Source organism: Carassius carassius, chromosome 41, assembly GCF_963082965.1.
Source record: "Carassius carassius chromosome 41, fCarCar2.1, whole genome shotgun sequence".
NCBI lineage: Eukaryota > Metazoa > Chordata > Actinopteri > Cypriniformes > Cyprinidae > Carassius > Carassius carassius.
Window position 1 is genome coordinate 8,646,232 of NC_081795.1, and position 17,753 is coordinate 8,663,984.

General features: G+C 38.0%; 1 protein-coding gene across 1 annotated transcript; it reads left to right on the forward strand.

The window, feature by feature from the left end:
* The first annotated feature begins 4,422 nt into the window (after window positions 1-4,422).
* LOC132123566 (sialate:O-sulfotransferase 1-like) lies at window positions 4,423-17,548 on the forward strand. Its single transcript, XM_059534272.1, has 8 exons — window positions 4,423-5,315; window positions 5,495-5,609; window positions 8,689-8,873; window positions 12,442-12,563; window positions 12,947-13,118; window positions 13,826-13,990; window positions 14,731-14,931; window positions 15,284-17,548. Exons 1-8 carry the CDS (start codon window positions 4,898-4,900, stop codon window positions 15,634-15,636), a joined length of 1,731 nt encoding a protein of 576 aa, XP_059390255.1. The 5' UTR covers window positions 4,423-4,897; the 3' UTR covers window positions 15,637-17,548.
* Window positions 17,549-17,753: the final 205 nt, after the last annotated feature.

Sequence of the window (17,753 nt, forward strand, 5' to 3'; positions counted from 1 at the left end):
AGAGATACTAAAGAGGAGCACATAACAGCCAGATGGCCAGAGATGGTGGCAAGATGCTTGGATGAGAGAAAAGAGAGCTTATCAGGCCGCATCTGAGCTCCAGGGTCAGGCCCATCAGCCTCTGAGATGGAAGTGTGGCTGCCCTGCTGTAAGTGAGATGATAACACACTTGGAAAGCAGATGAAGACAAATGAGTGCTCCAGTCTGGACCTACAGCACCCACGCGCTGCTGTCAACAGACAGCCATGAAGACTCAGCCCCATGCTATTACAACTCAAGAGTTTTGTGGCATATGCCATAAGAGCAACAGCAAAATAGACTAATAAATTATACATCAAATAAAGCCGAATAACATTTGCTTTTGAACTTATTGCCCTTTGAAATGCACCATGGAGTCGTCACACTTCCCTGAATGGAAAATGGAAATGACCTTGGCTCTGCATTATTATTCATAAATGCATTTGTTTCTGTGTCAAATGCAATAGCATTTACCGGCAAGCACATAACAGAGCAAAAGGAAAGATAAAATAAGATTAATTATGTGTCCCACGCATCTCTCTGCTATAACATTCATTATTGGACCATCCTTATAATTAATCGAGCCGCCTCCCTTTGTCTCCTTAATTTCAGTTATTTAAAGTGAATATTATAAAAAAAAAAATATATATATATATATAATAAATAATGCTTGGGACCACTGCCAAATTCTCCGGTTTACCAAAGTGACTAGAAAGTAATCTCATAAACACACCTTGCCTCATTTTTGGTTCATTTTTCTAAACTCATTTTGAAAAGTTTTAATAGTGGAAAATTCTCAATGAGTATTCAAAGTAGTGAAGGCATAGCACCTGTACAGAATTTTATTGAACATGTATTTTCATATTAGAATGAAAGAATGAATGAATGAATAAATACAAATCAGTTATCAGTAATTTACCATATAATATAATGAATGAACCCTAACATAAACTCAAAACTAAAAAAAATAAAATACTCTGTTAGGAAAAATAGCTAGTTAGTTGTAGTACCTTGATTTAATTTATGTTACGAAATGAAATATGGATTTGATCGCTTGATACAGAGTTAATCATTCATGTCAGTAGGATTTGACATAAAGTGCCCACTAAGACCCCATATAAATATAGAAAATCTGCCCCCAGGCCAAAACACAAATCCCTACATACAGTACATGTTGCTTTATCCCTTATTTATATATTCAATAACTCATCTAGGTTGTATATATTCATGTTTTTTAGCATCTCACACCATGTGCGTCACATTTTTAGGATGGCGTGTCTAGGCAAAAACAGTTAATATTCCAAAATGTCTTTATTTAGCTCAATTTTATCTTGATATTGAACACAAGAAATTGTATTGTGTGAACGGTTCTTTAATCTACTGCTCACAGCTCTCTTTAAAGCTGGTTTATATACATGTAAGCAGCCTTTCATAATTGTATGTATTATTCAAAAGATAAGAATTATGTATTCATGGGTAAAAACAGTTTATGAGAACATAATTTAGCAAATTATTCAAATGATAAACATAGATTCATACAGTATAGATGAATATGACAAGGGAAGCATCTAAATTTTGGCTTCTGAAAACTATCGGCCAAAATTCAGTGCATACAGTATGACATGTTAAAATCTTTTTAGACATTGCACTAGTACTATAACTTTCTAAAACTGATTTTGAAAATAAGATAAATAAAGGTGAAGAAAGGCAGATGCAGTGGGTGTTATTTTGATTTCTGTCAACTATGCGTGCACCTTCGGTCTTGTAAAGGATAGATTTGTTAGAAGCTGCTCCATGTAATGGCAGAGGGGGGAAAAACTACCAGACGCCAGTCACTCACTGTTCATAGCTAGAAAAATAATGAGCCCTCAGGCTGATTGACATCCTCAGCCGCCTCATGGTTATGGTTTCCTCTGGTGCTGGCGAGGACACCCACCCCTACATCTCAAACGTTTATGCTAATCTGGGCCTTTTGCCAGCACTAGGATTAAAAAGAAGGGGTTGGGGGGCTCAAAGGGGGTTCAGTGAGCAAAGCTGTGCTTGTATGGAGAGCTGCAACTGCAACAACAAATGTCATTATTCTCACCTGAGTCTAAAGGTGTAAAATGAAAATAAATGAAATTAGAATGTTTCATCGTGAATCGCAACCCATTTTACTTCAGTGTGACTTTTTTGCATAGACTGTATAAAAACATGGACGTAGTGTCCGTGACGTCACCCGTAGACTCCTGAAGAGAGTTTTTGAAGCCTAGAGTGTGCAGAGCGAGCCGTCGCCATCTTGGCAGCGTGTCACCGCTCGACTCTCCCGGACAATCAAAAATGGGCAAAAGGACGGGAGCTGGTTGCTGAAGCCACGCCCACCTAGCGCGACGGCTTTGACAGCAGTGGAAATTCACCTGTCACTCAAGTGGCCATGCCCTTAATTATGCAGAACGTTAAGGCTTAATATAATTTAAACGGATGAGTTATAAAAAAATTCACCCCCCCACAGTTGTCATGAAGGGCAAAATTGCTATACAGACCAAAATCATTTTTTTGCACAAGGCTGAAAACATGTTTTTTTCTGCTGTAAAGTTGGGCATTTTAACATGGGGAGTCTATGGGATTGACTCTCTTTTGCAGCCAGCCTCAAGCGGCCAGTCGATGAATTGCAGTTTTAGTCACTTCCTTATTGGCTTCACTAGAGAGAGCGGGAGGTTGCCGCTCGCTTTTTTGAGAGAAAAGGTATATTTAAAGAGAAATAAAGTAGAGTGGGACTTTTATCCATCAGGAATCACTTAGATCATAAACTGGGCATTCTGTAATATGAGTTTGATCAAACAATGCTATAGCTATTTGGCTGTTGGGTCACATCTAATGACCTGTGTGGACTAAGGGGCCAGTGGAAAAGGAAATCCATTTCAGAGGAAAAACGAAATTCATTTTATATATATATAAAAAAAATATATATATCATTATCATTTAAGAACAAAAACTTGAATTAACAAAGTAAATGGGGCCAATGAGAATCTCCTTTAAGATTAATGAGGTCATGAACTGACTTTTTAATACTGTTGTCTGAGGTCCACTTGGTTTTTACATTCAAAAACATTCATATCAAGCGATCTCTAACAAAGCAATAGTGACACATAGTACAAATATTTTTTGCTCACATAAGTGTGCTGCGATCTTTTGGGGATTTTTAACGGCATGTTTATTGCTTGGTTGCTCAATCTGGTTTAGCGCCATACTTATGTTATTTCCCGTTATGCTCAAATCAGTGGGCGGGACTACAGAATTAGGTGTTTAACCTATCTATTATGTCATAGGTAAGCACATTCAGTATTTATTTCAGTAACAAGGATGTTTTCAGTTCTGAAACTTACAGGATATTCTTTAAGTAAGATGATCTCTTATACTGTATATCAAAAGCTCAAGTAAATGTTGTAGGGATGCACGATAAATATCGCCCGATATTTAATGCGCATTTTGTCAGTAATGCGGGTTCTGTAACCAGCAGTAAATCTCTACACATGCACGATTTCACGTGAAGCAGCATTTACTACACAGAGCCGTTGTTAACTGACAAGCATTCCAAAACATGCGCATATTTAACAAACATATTTATCGCGCATCTCTAAAAAGTTGATTTCTCAATTCATGACCCCTTTAAAACAAATACACATTCATATTCACGTGTGCTGTGGTGATTATGCATTTAATGTGGACTGTGGACCCAGACATATTCCAGATGAAATAGACTGGGTGAATATGTGGGGCACAGAGTGAGCTCTGTAGAGCTAGACTTGTTCGATTGGAAAGAATGAATGGAAGCGAGGGACAGCTCACTATGTGGTTCAGTTAGGCGTGTTACAGGGTTTGTTTTTCAAGTTTTTACCACACAAAAGGATTCTCAGTGCAGCTGAAATAATGGGCTGAATGCTTCAAGAATGTTTAAAGTGAATTGAAAAAGTACTGCAAGTTATAGAAACTACTTGGCTCAGATTAGAAGTACTAAACCAGATTTAATTTAATTTCAGTCAGTCAGTCAGCCAGCTAATGAGCATGTTACATGATTTAATAAAGAAAGAAAGAATGAAAGGGAAGAAAAGAAAAAAGAAATATGATACATGGTTATTAGAAATGTCAATATAACAGCATTTATTTGAAATATTTTTTTTGTGACATTATGAATGTACGTATTTTGCATTATAAGAATCATATAACTTTAGATCAATTAAAAAAATACTGACCCAAAACTTTTGAACAGTAATGCACAATATTGTATTACAATAAAAAAAGCAAAGAAAATTGCTTTTGTAGCCAAAATGCTGCTTCTCTAAAACAACAGACTTCACTTTGTTATTTACTCACACACACACACACAAAGAGAGACGACTCTTTTTTTCCCCCCAAACTCACCCATAGCTTGCACCTCAATTAGCAGACTGTAGTGTACCGTCTTTATACTTTTCACAACTGCTGTGTACTCATAAAGACAGACAGGAGCACAAACAGGTAATGCTTCTCCAGCTCTCTCCTCTTAATGGAGACATACTACCGGAATAACTGCCACACACTCTGTCTTTATTTCTTTCTTGTCTCTAGCACTCTGGTCTATCCCTGAAAATAAAAAAGTGAAAGATGTGCTTTGACTTGAATCTAACTGCTTTTTATTTTCCCACCAGGTTCCCCGAAGTCTTTGAACCGTAAGAGCTACAAGTACTTCTGTAATCAAGGGGATGTAAAAGAGTTTTAAACAGAATGTGAATTAGGTATCACTGGTCGAATTTGCTAGAGAATGAAGCACCTGGAATTGGTCTGCCTTATTTGTTGGAACAATGGCAGCATTAAATCGTAGACTCAAGGTTTTTTTCCACTAATCTGGAAGGAGGGCGACATGGCAAAGCCCTTCTACAGGCTTCAGCGCTTCTTGCGACGGACTCAGCTGCTGTTCTTGTTCCTCGGTGTCGCATATATTATGGCTGGAAGTGTCCTTCTTCTGCAGAGACATGGATTTGTGGTGTCACAGCGTGGGACGAGCAGTTACTTTCCATTGCCGTCTTTGCCATCTCCTCCCAGGGCCCTGGAGGCACCTGCCCTTCGGACAAGTTATGGAATAATGGGTGCTCGGGTCACCAGAAAGGGAATGGGATACCAAAGCGTTTTATCCGAAGACAACGCTGGACCACAGTGGCTGATCTCACGAAACCAGGAGATCCGATATCTGAGACGTCGCTGGTTCCACAGCCTCATGTCCGAACAGGAAGCATCCAGAGTGGAGAAAGTTCTTCCAAAAAGAAAAATACGACACAAAGGTGAAACTCTGTGCTAAATGAACTGTGTGCTTTTCAGAATGGCAAACTGGTTGTTTATGATAATTGGTTTCTTCTCTCAATTATCTGGATTCCAAGCTGTGCTGCAGAATCTACCCATCTGTTTGCGCAGAAAAAGGTCACATTCTGAATTTCTCATGCGATTGTTATTTTCCGCTCAGGCACATACATCGGCTGCTTTCTGGATGACGCTAAAGACCGGACGCTCAAAGGAATGGTGTTTTATGACTTCCGGAAAATGACCAGCACCTTGTGTCAGGACACCTGCACGGAAAGGTATGTGATTAATACACAGTATACTCAAATACACACAGCTTTTGTTTTAATTGCCGATCCACCGAAAAGCAGATGGACATCTGTTGCCTGGAGGCTCCTCTGTGCTAATCTTAAATCAAGAAATAATGAAACAGTGTTTAGGGAAAAGAACATGCAGTGTGCATCCCTGTTCCAGCTGGCGGAGCTCATGCTGGGAATTGGATCAGGCTCAGTTAATGAAGCGCAGCTCTGGACCTGGACTCCGCTAATATGCTGGAGGAGGAACATCTATCTGCTGTGATGCAGTATACACTTTCTCAAGTTCTTAGGCTGACAGATAATTGACCACCAGAGAACAAGTGTGAGGCAGACTGACCTCCTGTAATTACCCCCAATGTTTAAGAGTTTATTTAATTACTTGGGTGTCATTTCCTATGTTCAGAGGGAATCTAAATAGTCCATTAGAAAACACAAAACCTGACATGCACTAGAGATGACATAGTCACTTCCTATGATAAAGAAAGTCATATAATAAACAGTGTTGACAACTATTATATTCTTGCATTACAGCTAGATACATGTTCTGTAGAAATGGTACAATGATCAAACAAACAAACTTTTAAGTTAACAATTATTTCATTGCAAAATATTGACCATCTGCCTCAGAATTAGTATTATTTAATATTTTGTTTTTATTTTATATTAATTTTCTGTGAGGCTTTTGCAAATTCTGTTACCATTCAATCAATTACATACTTATTAAAACTAGATGTGATTTTATAATTTAGTAAACATTGAAAATAATTTTCAAGGAAAGAAAATGAAAATAATTCAGAATGAACAACAGAGTTGCAAAGTCCAAAAGCAATTTTTTTTGGCATATAGGCATTTAACAAGCTACTTATCATGCTAGACTAATTTTATATTAGATGTACAGTACTCTACTGTTTAAAACTTTGGGTTCAGTGTTATTTTTAAAATGAAATCTCTTATGCTTACCAAGGCTGCAATTATTTTATTAAAAATACAATAAAACCAGTAATATTGTGAAATTGTATTACAATTTTAAACATTTGTTTTCTGTTGTGGCCGAGAGAGCTCAACGCGCTGCAAATAGAAAAAAACACCTGCAAATTAAGAAAACAACTCCATCAATTTGACAACACATGCACTGCAAATACTCACAACACAACCAAACAAAGAAATGCGCTGCAAATAAACTTCTTTATTTGGTTGTGTTGTGAGCATTTGCAGGGCGTTTCTTTATTTGTTTGAGTTGTGAGCATTTGTAACACAACTTCATCTGTAATGTAATGTTTTCTTGATTTGCTGGTGCTTTTTCTATTTGCATGTGTTTTCTGAAACTGCAAATCATTGAGCTCTCTCAACCACCGTAGAATATATTTAAAATGTAATTTATTCCTGTGATGGCAAAGCAGATTTTTCAGCATCATTACTCCATTCTTCAGTTTCTCATTACCCTTTTGAAATCATTCTAATATGCTGATTTGCTGCTCTAGAAACATTTATCATAGTTGAAAATTGTTAGGCTACTTAATATATATATATATACACGTACGTATATAAAAAAATAAAAATATCTAAAAGTTATCACATCAAAAACATGGGATCAGTCCTTAATGCTTTAAAAATAAGTAACATGAACATATTTATATCTAAGAATAAATTTTTTTAATACTCTACGACTGCTCTGACATCCCAGCCCATTATTATCATCTACAGATAGATGACAGAAGGAAACCTTCTCCTGTTCTATGTCTGGATGTACATGTCTGCTCAGACTGAGCGATTAATTCAGAGCGCAGATTAACAGTGAGAATGTCCCTGGCTTGGTTGCCATGGCAGTGCCAATGCCACGTTTCAAGCAGAGGATCAGGGAAACAATTTGCAGAGGGGCTCAAGCTAATACCTATTGAGCCCTACACCAACATGCTTGAAAGGAATCATGCTGCGCCTTTTTGAAATCTCCCCAAAAAAGTCAAGAAGGCCAGAGGACAAAAGCTTTGAGTTGGACAAAGATCGTCAAGGTTAACCGTTAGCCAACTTGCTGTCAGTGTAATAGACTCCATTTATTCAGATCTCCATATATTGATAACGATGAGATGGAGATGTATGCAGGAGCTTCTTGGACAGGCTTGTTACTGTGAGATTGCTGGCCAGGTGGTCTGCTATGGCACCCTGAGAAGTGCTGCCACTACAAAGTGGCTTAGGCTAGCACAGCAGGGTATGGAAAAAGTGAGACAAGATGTTTGGCTCAGCAAGCTAAACCAATCACCAGCTGTTAACCCCTTGAGCCCACACCCAGGGGTGGATAGAGAGATGCTGGTGGACTTTAGTAGAATCCCTGCTGGGTCTGATCTGAAGTTACAAAGTGTAAGACCTTTCCTGGGAAAAAACTTAACAGTACACGACTTGTTTACTAATGGATCCTCTGCAGTGAATGGGTGCCGTCTGAACGAGAGTCCAAACAGCTGATAAAAACATCACAATAATCCACACGACTCCAGTCCATCAATTTACATTTCATAAAATAAAAAGCTGCATGTTTATAATAAATTCATCAAAACAATTTTAACTTGTAGCTAAAATAAAAGTCCTCTATACATAATATTGGTTTTAACAGAAAAAGGTCATCTTGTCTGAATAAGGAGAAAAATATGCACAGATCAAGCACATATTAAAAGCAAAAACAGTCCAAAACAGTTCTAAACAAAGGTTTTTATAGTCTGACAGTGGAGCTTTAATGTCGCCAAAACATTGGTTGATTTCTAAAAGGTCTCCTAAACATTTACCCTGCTTACCATTGGCTGCCCAAACAGATTGCCTCGCCCCCAGCTGATGCTATTGGTCAAGTCAGTGTTGCTGTGCCAAGGTGGTTACGATGCTGAAACAAGGAAAAATCGTACTCCTTTAAATACAGTCCATAAGTAAAACATAAACATCACTTCTGTTATGACTAATTTAATATTGTTTTGTATTAATAAATTAGAGATTTGGGCTATAAATATTCATGTTATTCATCCACGCTGGCCAGTTTTTTATGTGTATAATTAGATTTTGAATGTTTTGTTTTACACAGCGGGTACCAGTTCGCTGGCCTTGAATATGGGTCTGAGTGTTACTGTGGCAACCGCATCACAAGCACTCCGATGAAAGAGGATGAATGTAACTTGGACTGCAAAGGCGAGAAGGGCGCCATATGTGGAGGTGTTTCCCGACTGTCCATTTACAAGGTGGAGGAGGTTCTTCCTGGCCAACGGAGATGTGAGTGAGTTTACCTTTTTACAGGGCCGAACTTCTCAACCTGTCATTCGTGGCATTAGCAGTGCATTGGGAAGCACACAAAACAGCATTCTGAAAGAGAACAAATATTAGTCAGACAAACATGCAAAAATGCATACTGTATGTAAGTTTTAAAAACCAATATACTGCCCTCTGGCACAGATAAGTAGTAAATCACTGTAGTTAGTATGCACAAAAATGCAGCTTAAATGGTAAAGCACAGTGCTGACAATAAAGGTTATGGGTTCAATTCCTGAAAAAAAAAAGAAGAAAGAAATTATTTAAAAAGTGTACAACCTAATTGCTTGGATGAAACCATCAGTGACATATGAATAAATGTAGATATGAACATACACATCAGGAAACGTTTTGCCTCTTAAAAAGGCAAATTATTGGGGATATGTATCTATATATCTAAATGCTGTTTAAAATACTGGTTTCTGTCATTTTCTAGCTATAAAATAAAATAATAAAATGTTAAAACAATTCTTCATGTTTTTGATAAAAGTGTCTACCAGATGAATAAATATTTATTATTTGCACTTTTTGCAGCTCTGTTATTTTGTAATAAATAAATAATTAATAAAAAACAAATTACTTTTGTTTGTAATGCTTTGGATAAAAGCAGCGCTGCTTCTGCAGTGGAGATGTGATGTGGCCATTAGGTTTGAAATGGGTTCCTTCATCAGTCTGTCAACTGTTCATCAACCGGCTGTTGGACCTCTGTGTTCGACCCAGTGTGGCTCTGCAGTTCCAGGCCAACTGGATTTGGCCCAGCACAACACTCATGGACACAGCTATTAAGCACTTACCATATGTTTTTTGCCCTAAATTGAAAATGCAATCCATTGTACCAGATAGTAATGTCTTGTTAAGAGGGATTTATGCATTGTTCGAGCTGTTGCTTTTAAGATGTTTTTGAAATGCAACAGAAAAGCCATAAAGAGGTCTCCAAATGACTATTTTAATGGTTATGCTAACTTATGCTAAAAATTGTAAATGTAAAGGGGACACCGGGGGCAATTGTAATGCTTTAAATTTGCTCAGTGACACTCTTTAATGAGTTTGAAACAGTAAAGTTCCCTCCCAGCCTGAGAAAAAAAAAGTCTTATCCTTTTTTTTCCTGCTGCTGTCTGAAATTAAAATGGTATGGCTGAATCTTTAAAATGAATATTTAAAATGCATAATGAGCATTATTTCATTAAAGAATCTAGTACCTACAGTAGTACTGTAAAATATTACTACAATTTATATTTGTATTTGAATACATTTTAAAATGTAATTTATTCCTGTGATGGCAAAAGTTATGGAAGCCTATACATAGCCTGTTTTTTAGTGAAAATATTTTCTGCACAATATTCTGCAAGAATCACTGTGTCAGTGACCGTGGGCTGACTTGTTTTGTTATAGTTGTACAGTCTGCCACCTGTCTTAGAAAGAAGTTCAGAGACTCACCCGGGGCTTGCAGTGCTCCTCTGCACTATGTTTTAATAGTGTTTTATTTGATGTTTTCGTGCAGCTGTGTCTCATTTATGGCACTCACAAAGAATCATTTGATCACTTCAAAAGCAAATGGCGATGTGCAGGGCCTCTTCATTTATTTGGAGAGGCAAACAAAAGCCCTGGGGTTTCGGTAACCGAGGGCTTGTTTACCCTGCAGAGGTGACAAAGTGTCATGAAAGCCCTGAGCACACTTGCTAATGCAGATACAAATGCCTTAAAGCACAGTATCCACTCATGTCTGGTGTTTGTCATTGAGGTGAATCTGTTTCTCCACTGTAGCCACAGTTATATCAAATCAGCGCTAGCATGGTATTAGCTAAGCTGTGGAAACATTTATATACATATATACATATATACATATATATATATATATATATATATATTTATTAGATTAGATTAGATTCAACTTTATTGTCATTATGCAGAGTACAAGTACAGAGCTAATGAAATGCAATATATATTATATATTGTTATATATTATACAATTATTATTATAATTGTATAATGATGCAGACATGTTTTGTATGATTTAGGCATGGTTCTTCTAGTTAACTGAAACTAAAACCAAAACCATTAAAAAATCATGACTTGAAATAAAATAAATGCTAACTGGAACAAACCTTTATGAGCCAAAACAACTCAAATTAAAACTGAAAAATAATAATAATAATAATATATATATATATATATATATATATATACACACACCTAACACTTTAACCGGAATGAAAATAAAAAATATAAAAATAGTAAAAAGTACTGATTTAAAATATAAATGAAAACTATAACAGTATCTATGTGATACAAAATATAAAAAGGTTTTAAGACATTATAATTTCCTAAAATGTTTTAAGTTACAGTGCGCTTTGGAAAGTGCTATATAAATTATACAAATATGTGACGAGTGGGGCGGGGCCGAGGGATGTGGGAACTCACTCGTGTTCCCACATCCCTCGGCCCCGCCCCACTCGTCACATACCCCCATCGCCCCTCGCAGGCTGGGGGGAACCCTCGAGACTGCGCTCTACCCCCCCCCCCCCCCTCCGACCGCTCACGGGGACCTGCGGGAACCTGGGGGTAGGACAGACGAGGCGAGAGAAACGGAGATGGAAGGAGGAGTGACAGAGACGAGAGAGGGGAGAGAGAAAAAAAAAAGATTCCGGTTCCCAGACGCACTGCTGCTCGGCCCTCCACCGGCTGGGTGATCTCCTCCGCGGTGCCTGGCGGTGGCACTGGACGGCCCTTGGCGGACGGCACGACACTCCTCCGCCGCCCGGTGGACGGCGACGGCTCCTCCGGTTTTGGGCAGCCGGCAGGAGTCCCCCGTTCCCTGCTCCTCCGGATTCCTTCACGGAGGCAGCAGGCTCCGGCCCCCTGGCGAACGGCGCCGACTCCTCCACTCCCACACGGACGGCAGCCGTCAAAAATTATCACTGTTTCCACAAAAAATATTAAGCTGCACAACTTTTTATAACATTGATAATAATGTTTCCTGAGCAGAAAATCAGCATAATAGAATAATTTAAGGATCACGTGACCCTGAATACTGTTTTCACAGGAAAATTTATTCAGTAATCAATATTTTTTTTAAAACATCCAAAAATCTTTTGAATGGTTTTGTATATCAACTAAACATTTTATTATTTATGTTGTATCTGTTATCAAGAGAAACTCAAATTTAAAATGTCAATTTAAAGTATAGTGAGTTTCATCAAATTCTTTCATTTCCTTGGAATCAGATGCACCTGCTGAAAGAAACATGCAGCTGTGTCTGAAAAGGGTTTAGAAAAAGCTGAAGCAACCCGAAAAAACAATTATTAATATTAGATAGTGTAGTTTCCTATTTCTGTGAAATGTGGCTTTTTTGCAGTTCACTCATTACCCATACCACCTGATTCCTTGAACTGTTTGATATTTCTTAATTACAAATTCACTGCAGCATTCCAAACCTTCGAGCAATGAGTTTAGTGTCGGCACAAAATCTTGTTCCTACACTATTTTTCTCCTGTTAATCAGCCGTGTTCTCCCCGTTCTCCTCTGCCTTCAGACAGGAACGTGCGCTACCGAGGCTGCTTCAAAAAGCCTGACAACACAACAGCAGCTTCCCTGGCACATGCCATCCAGCCCAACCTCACCTCCCAGTGGTGCATCGAGACCTGCATGGATCAGGTCTGACTGTCTTGACTTTATCAATACTAGATGCATATGGATTGGATATGGTCTGCTGTAATTCTTGCTCTGCTAGGTGCAAACCTGATATTTGATTTGTTTAAATATTGATGTGTCCCCAGAGAGCACAAATTCGCTCTATAATCAATCTTCTGTGCAGCTTTATTGCCTTGATTGCGGTATAATTTGAGCCCATTCTATCAGACGGTCATGCTTTGTTGCACTCTTGGTCAATTGATTCATCCTCATCTTTAGCTGAGAAGTTAATAGCACTGCTTGAGAACATTTTCAGATAATAATTACTCAAAAAAGTTGTAATTTGGACTATGGATTTGGAGAGACATTGGCATCATTCATACACATATTTACTCTCTCTTTATCAGGAGTTTCCTCTGGCTCTGGTCAGGAAGCCTGACTGTTTCTGTGGCTATGCCACTGCTCGCTTCACTCTTCATGAGCCGGTGAAAGAGGAGCTCTGTGCTGTGGAAAACAGCAGTCTGCCTATCCAGAGTTCCCATCAGCACTTCCTCCAGGTTTATCAGACACCTGTTCAAGGTAATGCTGTGGAAACCTCACTGGTCTCAATAATTACTTCTGTGCTCACATTTCCCCACACGGGCAGTTTATTCTTCTCACACAAAGCTCAGCCCCCGAGATGCATGCTTGAATTAAACAGGGTGCTCTGGGAAGTCATGAAAGAATGTAAAAGTGAACTTTCTAGGTGTACCTGGCAATTCTAAACTTTATATCAACACATAATAGCCCAAGGGCACCCACATATGTAAAGTACTCATATATCTGAGACTGCGTGAAAAATAATAAGCAAGACTGAAAGTATATATCTTTAACAGCTTGTTGTCCTTGTGGGTGGATTTAGTAGCTAACTAAAGAGTGTTTTTGTCACATAATTTGTGAGGGGAATGAATGGATGAATCAGCATTCTAAAATGGTGATTTGCTGCTCAAGAAACATTTCATATTATTATAAATATTGAAAACAGTTGTGCTGCTTTAAAATAAACTTAAGCCATTCTTACCTAGCATCAGGATCCCTCAGAAGCCTATGCAGAGCTGTGTGCTACACACAGCTTGAAAAGCACAGCATAATAAAAAAAATACAATGTTAAAGTAGTCGTTAAAAGAATTTTATTTCTAAAGATTGGACTATAGTTTTATAATGTGCCATAAAATACTGCCTGGCTCAAAATAGCAGGTTTAGCCTTTTTAAGTGAAAATAACTAATAGAAATTTATTTCTGGCCAGATTCCAGATGCACAGAGAAGAAGTTCCTACCTGAGAAATCAAGCTCACTTGTGGCTTTGTCCAGTTTTCCTGGTGCAGGAAACACCTGGGTCAGGCATCTGATCGAGCTTGCCACAGGCTTCTACACAGGCAGTTACTACTTTGATGGCACGCTCTACAATAGAGGTAACAGTATCACCACTCTATCAGTGATCATAAATCTTAACGTTTTTAAAGCTCGCAAGCATCGTCACAAATCAAGCCTCTGAAAAATGTTATTACACTGACATTGGAAGGGATGAATTCATCATAATTTCTATCTTTTTGCACATAAACAGGTTGATGTCTTTAATGGAAAGTGGGCATTTAACCAAAGTTTAATCTGCTACCACAATGTCATGGCATTATTTGCTTTACTAAGCACAAACTGCATAAAACAGTGCCATTATCATTAGGACTGGCTTAGGACTACCTTTTTTTTTTTTTTAAAGAAGTTTGGACTGATCTAAACAGTAACTAAGTTTAGTTAGTCTTTTGGAATGATTTATTAATAGCAGTTTTTGTGAAGTTTCTCAACATTTTTCATAATTTTCTTCAGCTCCTTCCATGCAGCTATTTGAGACCACTTGATAAAATGCATTGCACAGCTGACCTTCTCTTTTCTTTCAAATGCCAAACTTTATTGAGAATATATTTTTTTCTATCATTAAAGAACTTGACTTGCCTTGAAAGTCACTGTGCCTTTTCAAATCCATCACAGAACCTGACACATTTGCCTGAGGGGGGCCGTGAAGCCTATGCCTGGACTAACACCGTTTTTGATGCAGTTTTTGGAACATATGTGTTTGGATTGAGAGGCAGCACTGAGCGATCGCCACATGCAGTTGTCTGTATAATCAAATCCTTTCCTCCTCCCAACTGTGCAGGCTTCAAGGGTGAGAAAGATTATTGGAAGAGTGGAAGAACCATCTGTGTGAAGACCCATGAGAGCGGCCAGCGGGATATAGAGGTGTATGACTCAGCAATACTGTTGATAAGAAACCCCTACCGCTCGCTCATGGCTGAGTTCAACCGCAAGTGCGCCGGGCATCTTGGTTACGCTTCTGATCAGCACTGGAAGAGCAAAGGTATTACGAGTACAGTATAAGTTTAGCTCTATTTACCGGTAGTTTAGTCCATGAGACACATACTATGCATGTGTCAGTGTTTTTTTATTATTCATACACTGATAATTTTTATTAAAATTATACATTTAATTTAATTTAAATTTCATTTTTTTAATGTTATTTATGTGCCTTTTTGTAACTATTTAGCTTACATTTTTGTTTCAGTTAGTTTTAGCTCATATTTAGTTTTCATTTCTTTTCAGTTAGTCTGTCTATCAATCTGTTTATCATCTATGGTAATGGGATTATTTACGTAACATATAGTGCAAATCCTTTACGTAATGTTTCTTACCGTCCTACTTTCTCCTTCTAGAGTGGCCAGAATTTGTGGGTAGTTATGCCTCATGGTGGGGTTCTCACGTATTGGACTGGCTGCGTTATGGAAAGAACCTTCTGGTGGTGCATTATGAGGAGCTGCAGGAGACACTGGTGCCCACATTACGATCCATCACTTCCTTCCTCAATACCAGTGTCAGCGAAGATCGGCTCCTCTGTGCTGAGTGCAACAAGGATGGCCACTTCAAGCGCTCAGGTGCACGACGGCCCAGCTTTGACCCCTTCACCCTAGATATGAAACGGCTGATTGATGGCTACATCAGCACTGTGGACCAGGCCCTCAGAGCCAGCAACCATTCTAGCTTGCCAAAGGAGTATCTCCCAAGATGATAAGTCCAGAACTAGAGTACAGGACTGGTTGTCCTGCTCAAGCTCCAGTGCTACAAACTTTGATGTCTTGGAGCTATTTTGATATGTTATTTCCTCACATTTTGAGGTCGAAAATAGTGCCATATGATGCTGTTGTGCTTTGAGAGCGTCATGTTTTAACGGCGGTCCGTGAATCAGTCTGCGAAAGGAAACAAAGTTCAACTTTGTTGCCATACCATGGTGGATATTTATAAAGATTAGGTTTGATGACTGCAGACTTGAACGTGAGACTCTAGTCAGAGGTTAATAAGTTCTCCTTCCTCCTTTGGGAAGAAACGTGAGTGCTTAATAGCATAAGTCAACTACAAGTCAACAAATGGCCTAAATAAGCAACAGATGTAACTGCTTATGAACTAATCTGACATGTACTGTAGATGATAATGAAATGTCCACATGACCACAAAAACAACATCATTTTATTACTGCATTGTGACATTTTTGTTTTTTTACTTCTTAGAGATAAATTTGGACTATTTACAAAGATAATGTTATGATGTAATCTATTAACAACAGATGATAACCACAGCAAAAATATTTTATAGTATTTTTGTCTTTTTTCCAGTAAAATATCTCAACATTCTTAAAACAAGATACTTTGAGAAGCAAAATTACGTTTTGCTATCTGAAAAAAAAAAAAAAAGTTTTATCAAAGTTTAAAATTAAACAAGAACAAATAGGGGAAGAAAAATAAAACCTTCTAATTAAGTTAATTTTTCTTACCCAATAGGCAGATATTTTTTCTTGTTTTATGCATCAACTTTTTCTCTAGAAAATAAGACAATACGAATACAAGAATTTTGCATCTCAGATAAATGTATAGTGATTTTAAGAATATTTATATATTTGTACTGTAAAACAAGTCCAAAAATACTGAGTAAGAATATAATTTCTGTAGTGTGTTGAGGACAATGTTATCAAGTATTGAAAAAGTCTCATAGACCACAAAACTGAATATGAAGTGCAACATACCTATGATGGTAACAGCCCTGACCGGTGCGAAACGTAATATTATATTGTTGGAAAACAGAATAACAAACACGCTTCCCTTCCAAACCTTCAAGATCAAGAAAATATGATATGGCAAACAGAATACATCAGTCAAACAAAAGGTGACTGTCCCCATCCCGCTAGATTCTCTCAGAACGGAACCAAAGCTTTCAACTAGACTAGACAAGACTTGCCTTGCAGAATGATGCTAGCATGATGCTAATCCTCCCAGAGCTGATTAGCACGCCGCCAACATGCTCCAGATGTGTCTGGATAAGCGCTGGTGTAATACTCTTTTGCACATTGCCAAACTGGGATCAGCTTCAGATTCAGACAATGTCACTGCAGTGCTAGTGGCAGGCATCCCTACGGGTGGCTGTTTCTGCAGAGTTATTCAACAAGACACGAAAAATTTATCGGATAGCATCATTCAGGGAATAGCATCATTCGGACTAAATAAAAAAATTGCACTGTTTGAGTTTGGTCCATAATTTAGTGAGTAGGTTGACACAAAAGCCGAAGTGTGTAACTTTAAACAAATGCACCCCACATCAGAAACTGGTCTGAAGAAATTATAATAACAGACTCAAAATTTCATCATTGGTTGAGTCATTGTTGCTATGCTGGACTGATTGTTCAAAGACAAAGAATAATGTTTAATAGTGTCATAGCTATACTGTTTACACTTTTTGGATGAATCAGCTGAGCTGGGATGGAAGAGTTTTTAACACAGGAAAAAAAAAATTGTTCACCAGAGATTGAAACATCTGTCATCATTTGCTTAACCTCATGTTGTTCTAACCAGTGTTATATTAGTATTATTTATATTCTAATTTAATATTTAGAATTTGCTATTTTTTTCCCAGCATTTTTCTGAATTCATTTTAGTTGTAGTAATATTGGTATATGCTTTTATTATTTTTTTATATATATATCCGCTCGCACGCAGATTTTCCTTTGCTCTGTAAACAAAACCAGACGCGCGTGTTCAGATCATAGACTGTATAAGGCTCAGATACACGCTGCCTTAAAACGTGTCTCCTTTGGCTCAACCGGTGAGTTCATCCTGTATCCTGATTGGTTCAGATAAC